The 16,395-nt window shown below is 44.1% G+C and overlaps 1 protein-coding gene across 2 annotated transcripts in view; it reads left to right on the top strand.

The window, feature by feature from the left end:
- The window catches only part of MARCHF6 (membrane associated ring-CH-type finger 6), a 122,043-nt gene that overhangs the window by 93,800 nt on the left and 11,848 nt on the right, over positions 1-16,395 (top strand). For both annotated transcript variants that reach the window (XM_056520704.1, XM_056520703.1), the window contains exons 22-23: positions 1,982-2,116; positions 7,166-7,255. In XM_056520704.1, the coding sequence (XP_056376679.1) occupies positions 1,982-2,116; positions 7,166-7,255 (225 nt within the window). The remainder of the gene's footprint in view (positions 1-1,981; positions 2,117-7,165; positions 7,256-16,395) is intronic.

The raw sequence follows: 16,395 nt of genomic DNA, 5'->3' as shown, positions 1-16,395 counted from the left end.
GGACAAGACAAACGGTTAAAGAAGAAACCGTTCCGAGCTCGCATCATACCTGCACAATACCGGCTGCTATTAACAGCCAGTACCCGTGGCTAATGCCGGACATCGCCGTTCAGAAAGCGTGGTGTCCCGATCAGCTAGGACGCTGCCTCCTCAGCGTCGGATCGCCGAATGACTGCTTAGTGCCTGAGATCCAGGCAGGAGCAGTCAAGCGGCGATGACACTGATCAATGCTATGGCATAGCATTGAACAATGTAAGAGATCAGTGTAATGTATATTATAGTCCCCTATTGGGGCTATAACATTGCAAAATAAAAGTGAAAAAATAAGTTAATAAAGATGATTTAACCCATCCCCTAATAAAAATTTGAGTAACATCCCTTCTCCCATTAAAAAAAAAAAAAAACTGTGTATAAAGATAAACGTGTGTTATCACCGCGTGTGTAAATGTCCGAACTATAAAAACATATCGTGAATTAAACCACATGGTCAATGGCGTAGACTCTAAAAAATTCTAAAGTCCAAAATAGCGTATTTTTGGTCACTTTTTATACCATAAAAAATGAAAAGCTATCAAAAAAGTCTGATCAAAACAAAAAGGGGTACCAATAAAAAAACTCCAGAACACGGTGCAAAAAAAATGAGCCCCCATACTGCCCTGTATGCAGAAAAATAAGTTATAGGGGTCAGAAGAGGACAATTTTAAACGTATACATTTTCCTGTATGTAGTTATGAATTTTTTCCAGAAGTACGACAAAGTCAAACCTATATAAGAAGGGTATCATTTTAATCATATGGATTTACAGAATAAATTTTTTGGGGTAAAATGACCGATGTCATTACAACGTAGAATTGGTGACGCAAAAAATAAGCCATCATATGGATTTTTAGGTGCAAAATTGAAAGGGTTATGATTTTTAAAGGGCAAGGAGGTAAAAACGAAAGTGCAAAAACAGAAAAACGCTATGTCCTTAAGGGGTTAAGAAAAAAATAAAAGAAAACACATTAAAGGGGTACTCCCATGGAAACTTTTTTTTTTTAAATCAACTGGTGCCAGAAAGTTAAACAGATTTGTAAATTACTTCTATTTAAAAATCTTAATCATTCCAATACATTTTATGGGCTGTATACTACAGAGGAAATGCTTTTCTTTTTGGATTTCTCTGATGTCACGAGCACAGTGCTCTCTGCTGACCTCTGCCGTCCATTCTTGGAACTGTCCAGAGCAGCATATGTTTGCTATGGGGATTTTATTCTGCTCTGGACAGTTCCAAAAATGGACAGCAGAGGTCAGCAGAGAGCACTGTGGTTGTGACATCAGAGAAATCCAAAAAGAAAAGCATTTCTTCTGTAGTATACAGCCCCTTAAAAGTACTGGAAGGATTAAGATTTTTTTAATAGAAGTAATTTACAAATCTGTTTAACTTTCTGGCACCAGTTGATAAGAAAAGAAAAAAAACTGTTTCCCACAGGAGTACCCCTGTAAGGGCACGTTCCCACATGGCATATACGCAGCGTATTTCACGCTGCACAAAATCTGCAGCATCAGCGGGAAATACGCTGCGTATCCCTCGCTCACCATACACACAAGGCTTTCCGGCAGCAGCCCTGTGTATGTAGTGAGTTTTTGATGCGGGGCAGTGTGCCGGCATGACTGTGATGCGCGGCTCCGTCTCCAAAACGCATTGCACACATAGGGCTGCCGCCGGAAAGCCTTATGTGTATGATGAGCGAGGGATACGCAGTGTATTTCCCGCAGCTGCTGCAGATTTTGCGCAGTGGGAAATACGCTGCGTATACGCCAAGTGGGAACGTGCCCTTAAACCAAAAATATGCCACAATGCTGGCATCTATGTGGAAAAAGTGGACACTTGGGTTAATTTCAATAGTGTTTCAGTAGTGCTTTTGTTTTATTTTAATTTTTTTTATAATCTTGAGCTGTGTTATGGAGCACTTAACTAACATAGACATGTTCATCCTAGATTATGAAGACCTTAATTGTTGCACTTCTTCTGGCTGGTGTTGTCCCTCTTCTGCTTGGTCTCTTATTTGAATTAGTCATTGTTGCACCTCTCAGAGTTCCTTTGGATCAAACGCCACTTTTTTATCCATGGCAGGTAAGAAGAAACAAACATACTCTTGAAATCACTGAATACTTTATTTTTTTGTTTTATTTTTTGTTTTGTGATATTCACTTCTAGTTAAATTTTATTTAAATTTTTTTTTCCTGTGAACTATTGTGCAGCACGCCCTCAACTCAACCTGTAGACAAGAAATCAAATTTATCTTCCTCATAACATGTAGAACTTTCATAGACTGTTATCCCACTAATTGGAAAAATGAAGGACCCTCTTGTTGTTTACAACACCCCTATTTTTGCATAGCCAAGTTGCAGTCCTTCTGACACACTTGAGGTTACCAGTAACGCCTACTTTCTAAAAATCTGTTTTAGGGGCGTGATATGTCAGACTTGACTAATTCTTAAAGAAAATAATTGTCCATTCAAAAGTCAAAGCTTGATGTGAGAGACAGAAGAGCACTCTATCAAATTGTAGCCAGAAAAACACAAATCAAATCAAAACAAAAGAAATCCTGAAATTATTGCAGAGTTGAATAAAAGTTTAAAGGCACCAGTATTTGTGAAAACTATTGTGCATGTACTACATAAAGATGTGTTTTTAGGCTACAATTTGAAACATAAAAATAGTGGTGGTATATTTGTTTTTGTCCACCCACTGTATGTCCCCCATCGGTCCTCTATATTGGAAGCAATAATGAAGGACAGGAAGCCTTTTACTTTATATTAAGCATATAAGGGCCCTCATTTACTAAGAGTGGAGTGGAGATTTCCTTGTAAGTTTTAATTCCCTACAATTTATTTTCCACGGTATTTACTAAGGTTTTCCTACATTTTCCACTTTCCCTACATTTTGCTTTTTTTACACATGCTCTGATCTGTCTGGTTTTCTTCAGCTGAAATCCACCACATTTTATGTGGAAACCTTAGTAAATATGTTGGGTTTTTGTGAAAATGTCGGGAAAATGCCCTTTACGGAGGCCACGCCCCCTTTTCACAGCAACCACTCCCTTTTTTCAGGTTTTCTTAGCAAAATGGAGAGTTATTCGGGGTTTTTTCATTTCTGGCGTAAAATCTGGCGCAGACAGAATTTCTGCCACAATGTGACAGAATCTGGCGCACAACCCGACAAAACATGTCGGGTTTGCAATAGTTAATGAGGGCCAATGTGTTTCCCTGCCAATTACCAGTCAGTAGAGACCACAGCATAAATTTGGTAGCAGTCCCTCTACTCTACTCTACTCTCCACCTGCCTTCTCTCCGCCTGCCTTTTACCTGCAACGTGATTGTGGGATATTGAGCAATGAAAATATTTTTCCTGTCAGAAATATGCAACATGTTATAGTCTTCATGAATCAGACTACTTGTTGCCATCCTAGCCACCATGGATGTGAAATCTTTTGTTATCCTACATGCCACATGAAGATGGATTGACAGCTCGCCGGAACTATCTTGAAAGTAACCTGATTGCCTCATAATCTTTACTACAATTTACTTGATCTATGCTTACACCTAAATATATATAATTTTTTTGGACTTTGAAATATATCTGCAAATCATCGGAAACTCCGAAGGGCAGCAAAATGACACCGCAATTGGTAAGCATCTCTGTGGCAAAACTGGAAAATTACTTCCTGGCATCCTGCTCCATTAAACCGTTGGTCTACTTCCACTACATTGATAATATCCTAATTATCTAGACTAATTCTGATCAAGACCTTATTGAATTTAAAGAAGTGCTGCAGCCGAAGACAACTTATCTCCTATCCGCAGTATAGGGGATAAGTGTCTGGTTACAGGGGGTCCGACCACTGGAAACCAAGATCCCCACACCACCACCACCGCGATCTCCTGTATGAGAACCCAGAACTGCCACGCCTCTCCCCATTCAAAAGGTTTGTCAAACGCGGCATAACGTTGCAGCCGACACGTTTGTGCATCCCTGCCTCTCCTATAGAGATTAATGGAGGGGGCGTGTCTGTCGATCTCTTAGTGAGGTCGATGAGACAAACATTAGCCATGCAGAGCCGCTGCAGTTCCGTGTCCCCGAATGGGAGATCGCGGGGGTCCCAGCTGTCGGACCCCCTGCGATCAGACACTTATCCTGTGGATAGGGGATAATTTGTCTTTGGCTGCAGGACTCCTTTAATGAGAGGTTTAATACATTTTATCCTACCATTAATTTAACGTTAGACTATTCTTATAGAGAAATATTCACAAAGAATTCAAAACAATAAAATACAGATGCCCCTGGACCAGAAACCTATTGCTGTACCTCAAATGGTACAGCTTCCACCTGAAACATCCAGGCCATCAGATACAATCGTATCTGTTCCAACTCAACAGATAATAAATGAACACTTAAAACTTCTTAAAACATCTCCTTAATCAGGCCTATCAGCCCACTTTAATTGATGACCAAATCCTCCGATCCGCCAAGATACCTATAAGCTAACTATTCCAATACAAGGGCAAAGATATCAACAATCTTATACCACTGGTGGTGATCTGGAGCCCTCAACAAGAGGTACTAAGGAAAACTGCGAGAAAACTACAACATATACTACACAAGAATGAAAATTATTCAGACTCTCTCCCAAATCCCCCCCAAGGTCCCATCACCATACAATAAAAGACCGGAAAACATGTCAACTTATGTCCTAACATATTGTAGCCCAGGACATAATGAAGATTATGTGAATGTTGTGGGAAAATCGGAAGGGCCTGGGAATCCAAATTGATGACAACCTCTGACACATTAAAACAGGAATGAATCTCTCCAAAGGTTTTATTGCACACTACAACATCTAAGGGTATGTTAACACTGGCTAAGGTGTGAGCGGAATGTTCGCTTAAAAAATCAGCTCAAAAACGCCGTTTTTTTTCCGCGCGGAATTCCGCTCTGATTTCCTGAAAATCAAATGAAAGAGGATAGGACACACAGTAATGTGCGAATTCCGCACGGAAGCGTGGCAGACTGGCAAAAATTTTTACATTTGCTTCTATGGAGTTACGAGCCGAATTCCGCATGAAGAAAGAACATGTTCATTCTTTATGCGGAATGGAATTCTGTGACAGAATTCCGCTAGCGGAATTTCCTCAGTGTGAACTGAGGTGAGGAAAGTTAACTACATACTATGGGGTATGGCACTGCTGAATGAATTGGAGAGGAATAAGCGAGCAGAATTACTCGTGGAAATTCCTCTCCAATTCCTCAGTGTGAACATACCCTAAGGAATCTGTCCAGAGATAAGGAAAGCTCTTCTAGTGTGTCAGATGTTTTGTCATACCATGTCAGAAAAAAAAAACAAAGTTGGTTTGAAAGTTCCCCATGTGACTTTAAAAAAATGTTTTGGTGTCCATTAATAGGTCTATCTGTTCTCTCAGAAATAAACTTTTTTCAGCAGACCCTTTCATTTTATCAAATTTTTGTTAAATTTAGGCCTTGTGCTAAAATAAAAATCAAGCTTTACCCCTATCATTATGCACTTCATAATGAGAATGTGTAAAACATGTATTTAAAGGAAATTTTGCATGGACGGAATTATTCTGACCCCTTTTTTTTGACACTTTAGAAATGAGCTCTGGGTGTTTCCTATTTCTCTATCAACCTTTTTAAAGGGGTACTCTGCTGGAAAACTTTTATTTTTAAATTAGCTGGCGAAATTAACTTAAATTTTTAAATTAGCTGGTGAAATTAGGTGTCCGAAAGTCCGGGATCACGGGACAGCATAACCAGGATGTGCCGAAGCACTCAGAGGCTACGCAGGTTGTTTCACGCGACTGTGCGCTTCTCCCTGCAACACCCATATTATGTTCCGGTTTCCAAGCCTGGAGACGGAATTCCGCACATAATGCGGGTGCTGCAGGGAGATCGTGGGGGTCCCAGCATTGGGCCCCCCTGCGATCAGACATCTTATCCCCTATCCTTTGAAAAGGGGAGAAAATGTCTAAAGCTGGAATACCCCTTTAATTCATCTTCTCAACAGATGAAGTTTGGAACAACCAGGACTCTTCCTAGAGAGTTGGCTGTCCCACCGAACTTAGTAACAAGGGCAGAAGGATGTGGGTAATGTTGAGGGAAAGCTGAATGAAGCAAAGTACAGAGATATTCTTAATTTAAAAAAATCAGACCCAGACTGCTTTGGACCTCATTCTGCTTTATCATGGGGTATTGTTCGCACATTGATGGGGGATAACTCGGTGATCGTCATGGACAGGAGGAGGATATGCATCAAACAGGTCTCTGTAGCTCGTGAGCATGTTAGCCTTCTGGGCTTCCCTTCCTTATTCCATTCACTTCTGCCCTCTCTCATCTAAGATTACACTGCATCTATAGCGTCTAAAATCTTTGCTTTGAAAACAACAGTCATTGTGGCTTAAACTGAAGTCAAGCCGGTGCCTTTAGTAACAGTCAGAAGTAAGCATTACAAATATATGCAGCTCAACTTCAACCTGTTCTATATCTCATCCTAGAGCTGCTATCTTGGTCTTTTAAAACCAAGATTATTCATCACAGCTCCTGAGAGAGACATAAGTACATATCCTTGACAACCTCCTACCAAAATGTAAGACATACATCTTTGGCAGGGAAAGGATTAATACATGGATTAATGTCACCTTGGTCTTTATACATTTGCAGTTTTCTGAGACTGTTAACTCTAGTTGTGCTAAGCAACTAATATTAAATGCAGAATTAGGATGCCAGTACTCCTGCCTAGTATCCGGCACTGTTAACTTATTAGTGACAAAGAGGAAAACTCTGTAGAAGATGGTTGCTTTTTCGTCTTTAACTATGTTTTCATCGCTGTCGTTTAGACCTATATTACTGCCTTTTTTTGTGTATTATATTTTGTGTATTATATGCAATATTATTTTGTGTTTGCATTACTTCTTGATATCTTTGTAAATCATATGCATTTTCCATACCCTTAAAGTTAAATTATCTGTATTTTTAGTAGTTTAGAGAGCAAAACTTTTCACTAGGGTTTTACTATCCTGATTAGTATTAATATTTAAAGATACTTTTTTTGTGGAAAATGCTGTTGTTGGTGCAGAAGTCTTATATGTGATTTGTTGTTTTTTTTAGGACTGGGCCCTTGGTGTTTTGCATGCTAAGATAATTGCTGCTATAACTCTCATGGGTCCTCAGTGGTGGTTGAAAGCTGTAATAGAACAGGTAAGAAAATGTTTGCCAGCTTTTTTTTTTTTTTTCTGTGGTCACAATTTAAAGTAAATTAAGCATTAAAGGGGTAATCCGGTGGAAATTTTTTATTTTTATTTATTTTATTTATTTTTTTAAATCAGCTGGTGCCAGAAAGTTAAACAGATTAGTAAATTACTTCTATTAAAAAAAAATTCATCCTTCCAGTACTTTTTAGCAGCTGTATGCTACAGAGGAAATTTTTTTTTTATTTCTTTTTTGTCTTGTCCACAGTGCTCTCTGCTGACACCTGATGCCCATCCCAGGAACTGTCCAGAGCAGGAGAAAATCCTCATAGCAAACCTATGCTACTCTGGACAGTTTCTGACTCGGACAGAGATGTCAGCAGAGAGCACTGTGGACAAGACAAAAAAGAAATTAAAAAAAGCAAAGAATTTCCTCTGTAGCATACAGCTGCTAATAAGTACTGGAAGGATAAAGATTTTTTTAATAGAAGTCATTTGCAAATCTGTTGAACTTTCTGGCACCAGTTCATAAAAAAAAAAAAAAAAAAGTTTCCACCGGAGTACCCCTTTAACCCCTTGGGGTGAAATCGCGGCGTCCCGAACAGCTTGCAGAACACCGGGAAGGCCCTTACCTGCCTCCTCGGTGTCCAATCGGCGAATGACTGCTCCGTGCCTGAGATCCAGGCAGCAGCAGTCAAGCGCCGATAACACTGATCACAGGCGTGTTAATACACGCCTGTGATCAGGATGAGAGATCAGTGTGTGCAGTGTTATAGGTCCCTATGGGACCTATAACACTGCAAAAAAAAAGTGTTAATAAAGGTCATTTAACCCCTTTCCTAATAAGTTTGAATCACCCCCCTTTTCCCATAAAAAAAAATAACTGTAAAAAAAATAAATAAAATAAACCTACATAAGTAGGGTATCATTTTAACCGTATGGACCTACAGAATAATGATAAGGTGTAATTTTTACCGAAATATGCACTGCGTAGAAACGGAAGCCCCCTAAATTTACAAAATGGCGTTTTTTCTTCGATTTTGTCGCACAATAATTTTTTTTTCCGTTTCGCCTTGCATTTTTGGGTAAAATGACTAATGTCACTGCAAAGTAGAATTGGCGACGCAAAAAATAAGCCATAATATGGATTTTTAGGTGGAAAATTGAAAGGGTTATGATTTTTAAAAGGTAAGGAGGAAAAAACGAAAGTGCAAAAACTGAAAAACTCTTGAGTCCTTAAGGGGTTAAGGAGGTGGACATGGTCGGGAGTTCTCTCCAGACCAGGTCTTATGTTTTATTATTTTCCTAGTTAGGGATGTTAGTTTTTTTATTCCTTTTTCTTTCATGTTTTCAGGTGGGGATTCAGGAACTGCGGCTCACTGTCTCCCCTTTGCGATTGAGGGGCACAGACATTGCGTATATGCGCTGTTAACCCCCTCTCGCCAACGGTCAGTGCCTAGGGTTGTACCTCATGGGTCCGGGTCCCCCTATTTCCCTGCTAGCCTCGCTCGCACATGGTAGCTCGGCGTGATGCAGGTGACAGAAAGCTGACTGAAGACCTCACAGAAGACTCAATTAGGTAAATTCTTCTGACTGAGGTGAGTATATTCCCTTTCTCCTTAGGTACAGCCTTGCAACCTCTGGAGACCCTCACTTTTTGCCCTTTTTCTCAGGGGCTGGCCTGGACAGGGTTTTTTTTCTATATTTATTGCTGGGGTGAGCAGGAGCATTTTTGGACTGGGGCACAGCTTTATTCATACTTTTCACTTTCCTGAACGATATGTGTGTGTTTCTTTAAGCGACTGATAGCCGCAGCATTTTTTACTATGCGGGCTCATGAAGCGCCTGCTTACTTTCGCTTTTGGCAGCAGTCGGATGCCGGTGGCGTCTCGCTCGCTCGCTTCCCCGCAAGCACATATGTGAATGACAGTGCGCTCGGGGAGAGGAGCGGGCGTGGGCGCCATTACTGACTTTCTTGTCAGAAGCTGAGGGCACTATAGCTCCACCCCCTCTGTTGTCGGGGCTTCTAAGGGGCGCGAATTAGCCGCGTTTGTGAGAGGCAGGGGCCAATCAGCAGTGCCCTTGCTCCTGGCCTGCCCCTCTTTTGCTATTGGCCAGCATTTCTCCACTAGAATGGAGTTCTCCTCACAGCAGCTTCCCTGGGGTCACAGACTTGGGCTGCACAGACAACTGGAGCATTAGTTCATCATTTTGTCTGTAAAAGCTGTAATTCCAAAATGCCTGGTTCTGCTGAACCCATTTGCTCCCTTGAAACAGTTTACTGGAGCGTTAGCTACTCATCACATCTGAAAAAGCTGTATCTCAAAAATGTCTGGTTCTGCTGAACCACTTGTTCTGCCTGCTCCACTGCTCCCCCAGACCCCCCTGCTATTCTACCCCAGAGGTCTACCAGACCCAGTGGGTTCGGCCGCCCCTCCAGCCTGAGTTCTCTCCCTCCCCCAGTCTATATCCGACTTGGCTCAGGTCTCCCGTTATCTGGTGACTGCATTGGAGAGGCCCTCCCGGCCCTCCGGAGGGTCCCACTCTCCCCCTATACTGATGCTCTCGCAGCGCCATGTTTTTTTTTTTTCTTTCATCTGACTCATCCTCCGACTCATCCTCCGAGTCTTCTGGCAGGCACGTGTGCTCCCCTCACAGGCATTGCTCAGTTACTCCGCCCTGTAGCAAACGTCGCTCCCCTAGAGGACGCTCCTATGGTCGCCGCTCTGGCTCTCCAGACCCGCGTACCTGGTCAGTCTCCCCCTCTTCCAGGGCCACCTCACACGCTCCCATTCACCTGGAGAACTTGTGGATGCAGTTTCCGATTCGCCCTCTGATTCAGAGGACCACACGGATATGTCGGACATGGTGCACTCATTGGTCTCGGCCACGAGACACCTTCCATCTGGAGGACCCAGGAACTTCGGACGTGGCTCCAGAAGTTTCCTTTAATCGCGCCCAACCTCCAGGGTTGCCTCACCTCGTTCCCATTCACCTGGAGAACTTGTGGATGAGGTTTCTGATTCGGTCTTCGACTCAGAGGACCGCACGGATATGCCTGATGTGGTGTACTCATTGGTTTCGGCCATAAGAGACACTTTCCAGCTAAAGGACCCAGGAACTTCGTACATGGTCCAGAAGTTTCCTCTCATCATGCCAGACCTCTTCCAGGGCTGCCTCACCTCGTTCCCATTCGCCTGGAGAACTTGCGGATGAGGTTTCTTATTCGGCCTCTGACTTAAAGGAACGCACGGATGCCTGATGTGGTGTACTCGTTGGTTTCGGCCATAAGATACACCTTCCATCTAAAGGACCCAGGAACTTCGGACGTGGCTCCAGAAGTCTCCTTTTCTTCGTGCCCGACCGGCACCGTTCCTCGGTGAACATCAAGGAAGCCTGCCTCCACATCTCATTGTTCCGGTCATCAGTGGTACCTCCGCTTTGCAGTTCCGGACGGTCATTTTCTATTGTGGCTCTCCATTTCGGTCTGGCCACTTCTCCGCGGACCTTTAACAAAGTCATGGCGCCTGTGATAGCTCCTTTTACGGACAACAGTTGTTTCCGTGATTCCTTATTTGGACGACCTTCTGATCAGAGCTCCAGCCAGGGCCCAGATCCTGGAGAGTCTTAGTCTCAACCTCCAGACCTTGTCTCTCTTCGGTTGGATGGTCATTCAGGACAAGTCCTACCGCTTTCCTGGGGCTCCAGTTCGACGCGGCCTCTGCCCGCTTTCAACTCCCCCGACCAATCGGCTGACTCTCTTATCAAGAGTCCGATGACTCCGGCACCCTGCTCCAGTTTCCATTCGCTTTTGCATGGGTGTCCTGGGTCGGTTAGCGGCGGCCGTGGAGGCCGTGCCATTTGCCCAGTTTTTTCACCGACCTCTTCAATTGGTGATTCTCTTCCGGTGGGACAGGTCTCCATTGTCACTCTACAGTCTTGTTGGTCCCTTCTATGGTGGCTTCGTTTCCCCCCTGCTTTTCCGGGGGCGCTCCTTTCTGCCCCTCCCTGCCAGTCTGTCAGGCTGGGGAGGTGTTTTCAAGGACCGGCCGGTCTGGGGCCTTGATCCCTTGAGAAGCCCTTTTTCCCTTCAACATGTTGGGGCCTAGAGCAATCCTTTCTTTGCTTGCTTCTTGGGGAATTCCCTTCTGGGTGGAACTTAGATTTCGGCCATCTCAACACTTTTCATTCCGGGCGTTTCTGGGATGTGGTCTTTCTCAGCCGGTCCTCAGCCATCCAAGGCGAGTGGTCTCTACATCCGGAGGTGTTTGCAGTGATCTGCAATCTCTGGGGCGCTCCAGGCGTGGACCTCTGCACGTCCCGCCACAACCATAAGCTCCTCTTTCTTGGTCGGGCTTTGCCCTACCTTATCTGTTTATTGGCCGGGCTTTGTCCTACCTTATCGGTTTCCTCCCCTTCCTCCTTTTCGGGCTCCTGAGGAAACTCACAGCAGAGGGCGTTCCCGCCATTCTCGTGGACCAGACTGGCCCCGGCAGGCGTGGTACGTCGTCGTGGTCAGACTACTTACCTCTGCACCTTCCCTATCATCCAGACCTCCTATATCAGGTCTCCTGTGCCACCCCTATTTACCGTCTCTGCTTTTGACGGCGTGGCGGTTGAGACCGGTTCTGAGGACCCGCGGTTTCTCTTCCCAAGTGGTTCACACCATGCTGAGGGCTCACAAGCCTTCCTTTGCAAAGATTTACCATCATACCTGGCGGTCTTATTTCTGTTGGTGTGAAACTCAGCCTTTTTCTCCAGTCGTGGTTGACTTTCAGCTCCCTTAGGGGTCAAAGGTTCGGCCGTTTCCATTCTTTTTCAACGTTCTTTGGCGTTCAATTATCCTGTCCGAATCTAGTTCAGGGAGTGGCACAAGCTGCCCCTCCTTATCAGTCCCCTTTTTTCCCTTGGGACTTACACTTGGTCTTAGGTGCTCTGCAAGACGCCCCTTTTGACCCTCTCAGGGACATTTCTCTTCGCCTCCTTCCCCGAAAGGCGGTGTTCCTTATTGCTCTTACCTCTGTTAGGAGGGTGTCAGAGCTGGTAGCTCTCTCCTGCCGTTCTCCCTTCCTGGTGGTATACCAGGACAAGTTGTTTTCCGTCCAGGTCCGTCCGTCCTTACCTGAGATGGTTTTTGACTTTTTCATCTCAATGAGAACATCGTCCTACCGTCCTCTTGTCCGGCCCCTTCTCATCCCTGGAAGTGTTTGTTCCACATCCCGGTTGTGGTGAGGGCTGTTCGGACTTATCTCTCAGTCACTCTTTCCTTTCGGCAGTGTGACCCACTTTTTAGTTTTTCTGGAAGGTCGTTGTATAGGACAAACTGCTTCTACGACCACCATTTTTCGGTGGATCCGGTCTGCTCTTTTTGGGAGCTTACCGCCACAAGGGGAAGATCCCACCCTTCAGGGGTTTGGCTCATTCCACCCGTTTTCGAGGCATCCTGGGCCCTCTGCTACGTGGCTTCGGCCTTGCAGTTCTGTAAGGCGTCCGCGTGGTCGTCTTTGTACACTTTCTCAAGGTGCTACCAGATTCATGCCTTTGCATCAGTTGATGCTACTCTGGGCTGTAAGATGTTGCAGACGGCGGTGGTCCAACCGTCCACCTGTCTGATTCCTTACCCACCCAAGGGACGGCTTTGGTACGTCCCATGGTCTGTGTACCCCAATGGAGCCGATAGAGAAAAGGAGATTTTTTATGCTTAACGTAAAATCTCTTTCTCGAAGGATCCAGCTCCCACCCTTTTTTCTGGTGTTCCTATTTCAGTTATCTGTCCGAAGGTGTGTTCAGGTGCCTTTTCTACTGATTGCTCGGACAGTTTGTGGTTTTCTCTTGACCTGTCGGTCTTCTCCTATTGCTCTGGGACTAAAACTGATTACCTCAGGTGCCTGTGGGCAGGTATACCCTGCTGGGAGGAGCAGACTTCTCTTGTTGCCATAGTGTCAAGCCTCCTAGTGACAGCATACACCTATGGTCTGTGTCCCCCAATGGATCATTCGAGAAAGAGATTTTACGGTGAGCATAAAAAATCACATTTTTTCAGGGACCAGTTAAGTTTTGAAGTGAATATGAGGGTCTTTATGTGGGAAATCCCCTATAATTGACCCCATTATGAAAACTGCACCCCTTAAAGTATTCAAAATGACATTCAAAAAGTTTGTTAACCCTTTAGGCATTTCACAGGAATAGCAGCAAAATGGAGGAGGAAAATCAAAAGCTCCATTTTTTTACACTAACATGTTATTGTAGCCCCATTTTTTACAAGGGGTAAAAGCTAAAAAGGCCCCCCAAAACTTGTAATTCATTTTCTCTCAGGTAAGGAAATACCTCATATATGGATGTAAAGTGTTCTGTGGGTGCAGTAGAGGGCTCAGAAGGGAAGGAGCGACAATGGCATTTTGGAGATCGAATTTTGCTGAAATGGTTTTTGGGGGCATGTCACATTTAGGAAGCCCCCATGATGCCAGAACAGTAAAAATAAAACAAAAAAACACATGGCACACTTTTGGAAACTACACCCCTCAAGGAACGTAACAAGGGGTAAATTGAGTCTTTATACCCACAGGTGAGGCTGCTTTCACACTATAAAATTCATCCGTTTTAAAGGTCCGTTTGATGTTCCGTTATGAAAACCCTGAAAATCGGCCATTAAATGTCCGTTAGAAAATCCCATTATAGTCTATGGAATTTTTACATTATCCGTTTTAATCCGTTATAGTCCGTTATTAATAACGGACGTTATTTTGTGACGGAAGATAGTAATGGGAGAATTAATGCATGCACTATTTCTTCCGTTCATTCTACCATCACAAAATAACGTCCGTTATTAATAACGGACTATAATGGATTAAAACGGATAATGTAAAAATCCCATAGACTATAATCGGTTTTTCTAACGGACGTTTAAAGGAGTAGTCCAGTGGTGATTCAGTGGTGAGCAACTTATTCCCTATCCTAAGGATAGGGGATAAGTTGCAGATCGCGGGGGGTCCGACCCCTGGGGCCCCCCGCGATCTCCTGTATGGAGCCCCGACAGCCCGCTGGAAGGGGGCGTGTCGACCTCCGCACAAGGCGGCGGCCGACACGCCCCCTCAATACAACTCTATGGCAGAGCCGAAGTGCTGCCTTCGGCAATCTCCGGCTCTGCCATAGAGATGTATTGAGGGGGCGTGTCGGCCGCCGCCTCGTGCGGGGGTCGACACCCGCTATCTCAGCGGAGAGCCGGGGCCCCGTACAGAGAGATCGCAGGGGGCCCCAGCGGTCGGACCCCCCGCAATCTCAAACTTATCCCCTATCCTTAGGATAGGGGATAAGTTTTTCACCACTGGACTACCCCTTTAATGGCCGATTTTCAGGGTTTTCATAACGGAACATCAAACGGACCTTTAAAACGGATGAATATTATAGTGTGAAAGCAGCCTGATTGGCAAACTTTTGTTAAAGTTGGATGTGAAAGTGTAAAAAAAAAAAATGTTTTCACTAAAATGCTGGTGTAACCCTACATTTTTCATTTTCATAAGGAAAAATAGAGAAAAAAAAGCCCCCCCACCCAAATTTTTTAAAAATAATTTTTAGCCCCATTTCTTCTGAGTATGGAAATACCCCATATGTGGATGTAAAGTGCTCTGCTGGCGCACTGCAATGCTTAGAAGAGGAGGAGTGCCATTGAGCTTTTGGAGAGAGAATTTGGTTGGAATGGAAGTCAGGGGCCATGTGCGTTAACAAAGCCCCCCATGGTGCCAGAACAGTGGATCCCCCCACATGTGACCCCATTTTTGAAACTACACCCCTCACAATATTTAATAAGGGGTGCAGTGAGCATTTACACCCCACTGGCGTTTAACAGATCTTTGGAACAGTGGACTGTGCAAATGAAAAATACAATTTTTCATTTTTACGGATGAATGTTCAAAAAAATCTGTCAGACACCTGTGGGGTGTAAATGCTCACTGCACCCCTACATTCCGTGAGGGGTGTAGTTTCCAAAATGGGGTCACATGTGGGGGGGTTCCACTGTTCTGGCACCCACCATGGGAGCTTTGTAAACACACATGGCCTTCGATTCCAGCCAAATTCTCTCTCCAAATGCACAATGGCGCTCCTCCTCTTCTGAGCCCTGTAGTTCGCAAGCAGAGCACTTTACATCCACATATGGGATGTAGAAATGGCGATACAGATTTTGGGAGACTTTTTCCTATTACCCTTTGTGTAAAGGAAAAATTTGGTATCACCATCATTATTGGGGGAAAAATCTTTTTAAATTTTCACGTCCAATTTTTATGAAAATTCGTCAAAGACCTGTGGAGTGTTGAGGCTTACAATACCCCTTGTTACATTCCCTGAGGGGTATAGTTTTAAAAATGGGGTCACATGTGGGTGTTTTTTTTTTTTGTTTGTTTTTTTGCGTTCATGTCAGAACTGCTGTAACTATCAGCCACTCCTGTGCAAATCACCAAATTACATAGTGTACATAATGCGCTCTCACTCCTGAGCCCTGTTGTGCGTCCGCAGAGCATTTTACATCCACATATGGGGTATTTCCGTACTCAGGAGAAATTGCGTTACAAATTTTGTTGGTCTTTTTCTCCTTTTACAATGAAAAGTATGGGGCAACACCAGCATGTTAGTGTAAATTTTTTTATTTTACACTAACATGCTTGTGTAGCCCCTAACTTTTCCTTTTTATAAGGGGTAAAAGGAGAAAAAGCCCCCCAAAATTTGTGCAGAAATACCCCATATGTGGCACTAAACTGTTGCCTTGCAATACGACATTGGTCTGAAGTGAGAGGGCGCCATGCGCATTTGAGGACTAAATTAGGTATTTGCAATAGGGGCAGACCCGGATACAAGGATGGGGCTTGTCTCCACCAAAACCCTACGGCAGTGTTTCCCAAACAGGGTGTCTCCAGCTATTGCAAAACTCCCAGCCTGCCAGGACAGTCAATGGCTGTCCGGCAATATTGGGAGTTGTGGTTTTGCAACAGCTGGAGGCTCTATTTAGGAAACACTGCCATATGAGACTTTTTTCATTTTTATTGGAGGGGGATGTGTAAGGGGGTGTGTGTGTGTATTTTACTTTTTATTTTGTGTAGGTGTGGTGTAGTGTAGTGTTTTTTAGGGTACATTCACACAGGCAGGGGTTCACAGTGA

Source organism: Hyla sarda, chromosome 5 (assembly GCF_029499605.1).
Source record: "Hyla sarda isolate aHylSar1 chromosome 5, aHylSar1.hap1, whole genome shotgun sequence".
Taxonomy (NCBI): domain Eukaryota; kingdom Metazoa; phylum Chordata; class Amphibia; order Anura; family Hylidae; genus Hyla; species Hyla sarda.
The sequence above is the reverse complement of the archived record's forward strand: the minus strand, read 5'-3'. Positions and strand labels throughout refer to the sequence as shown.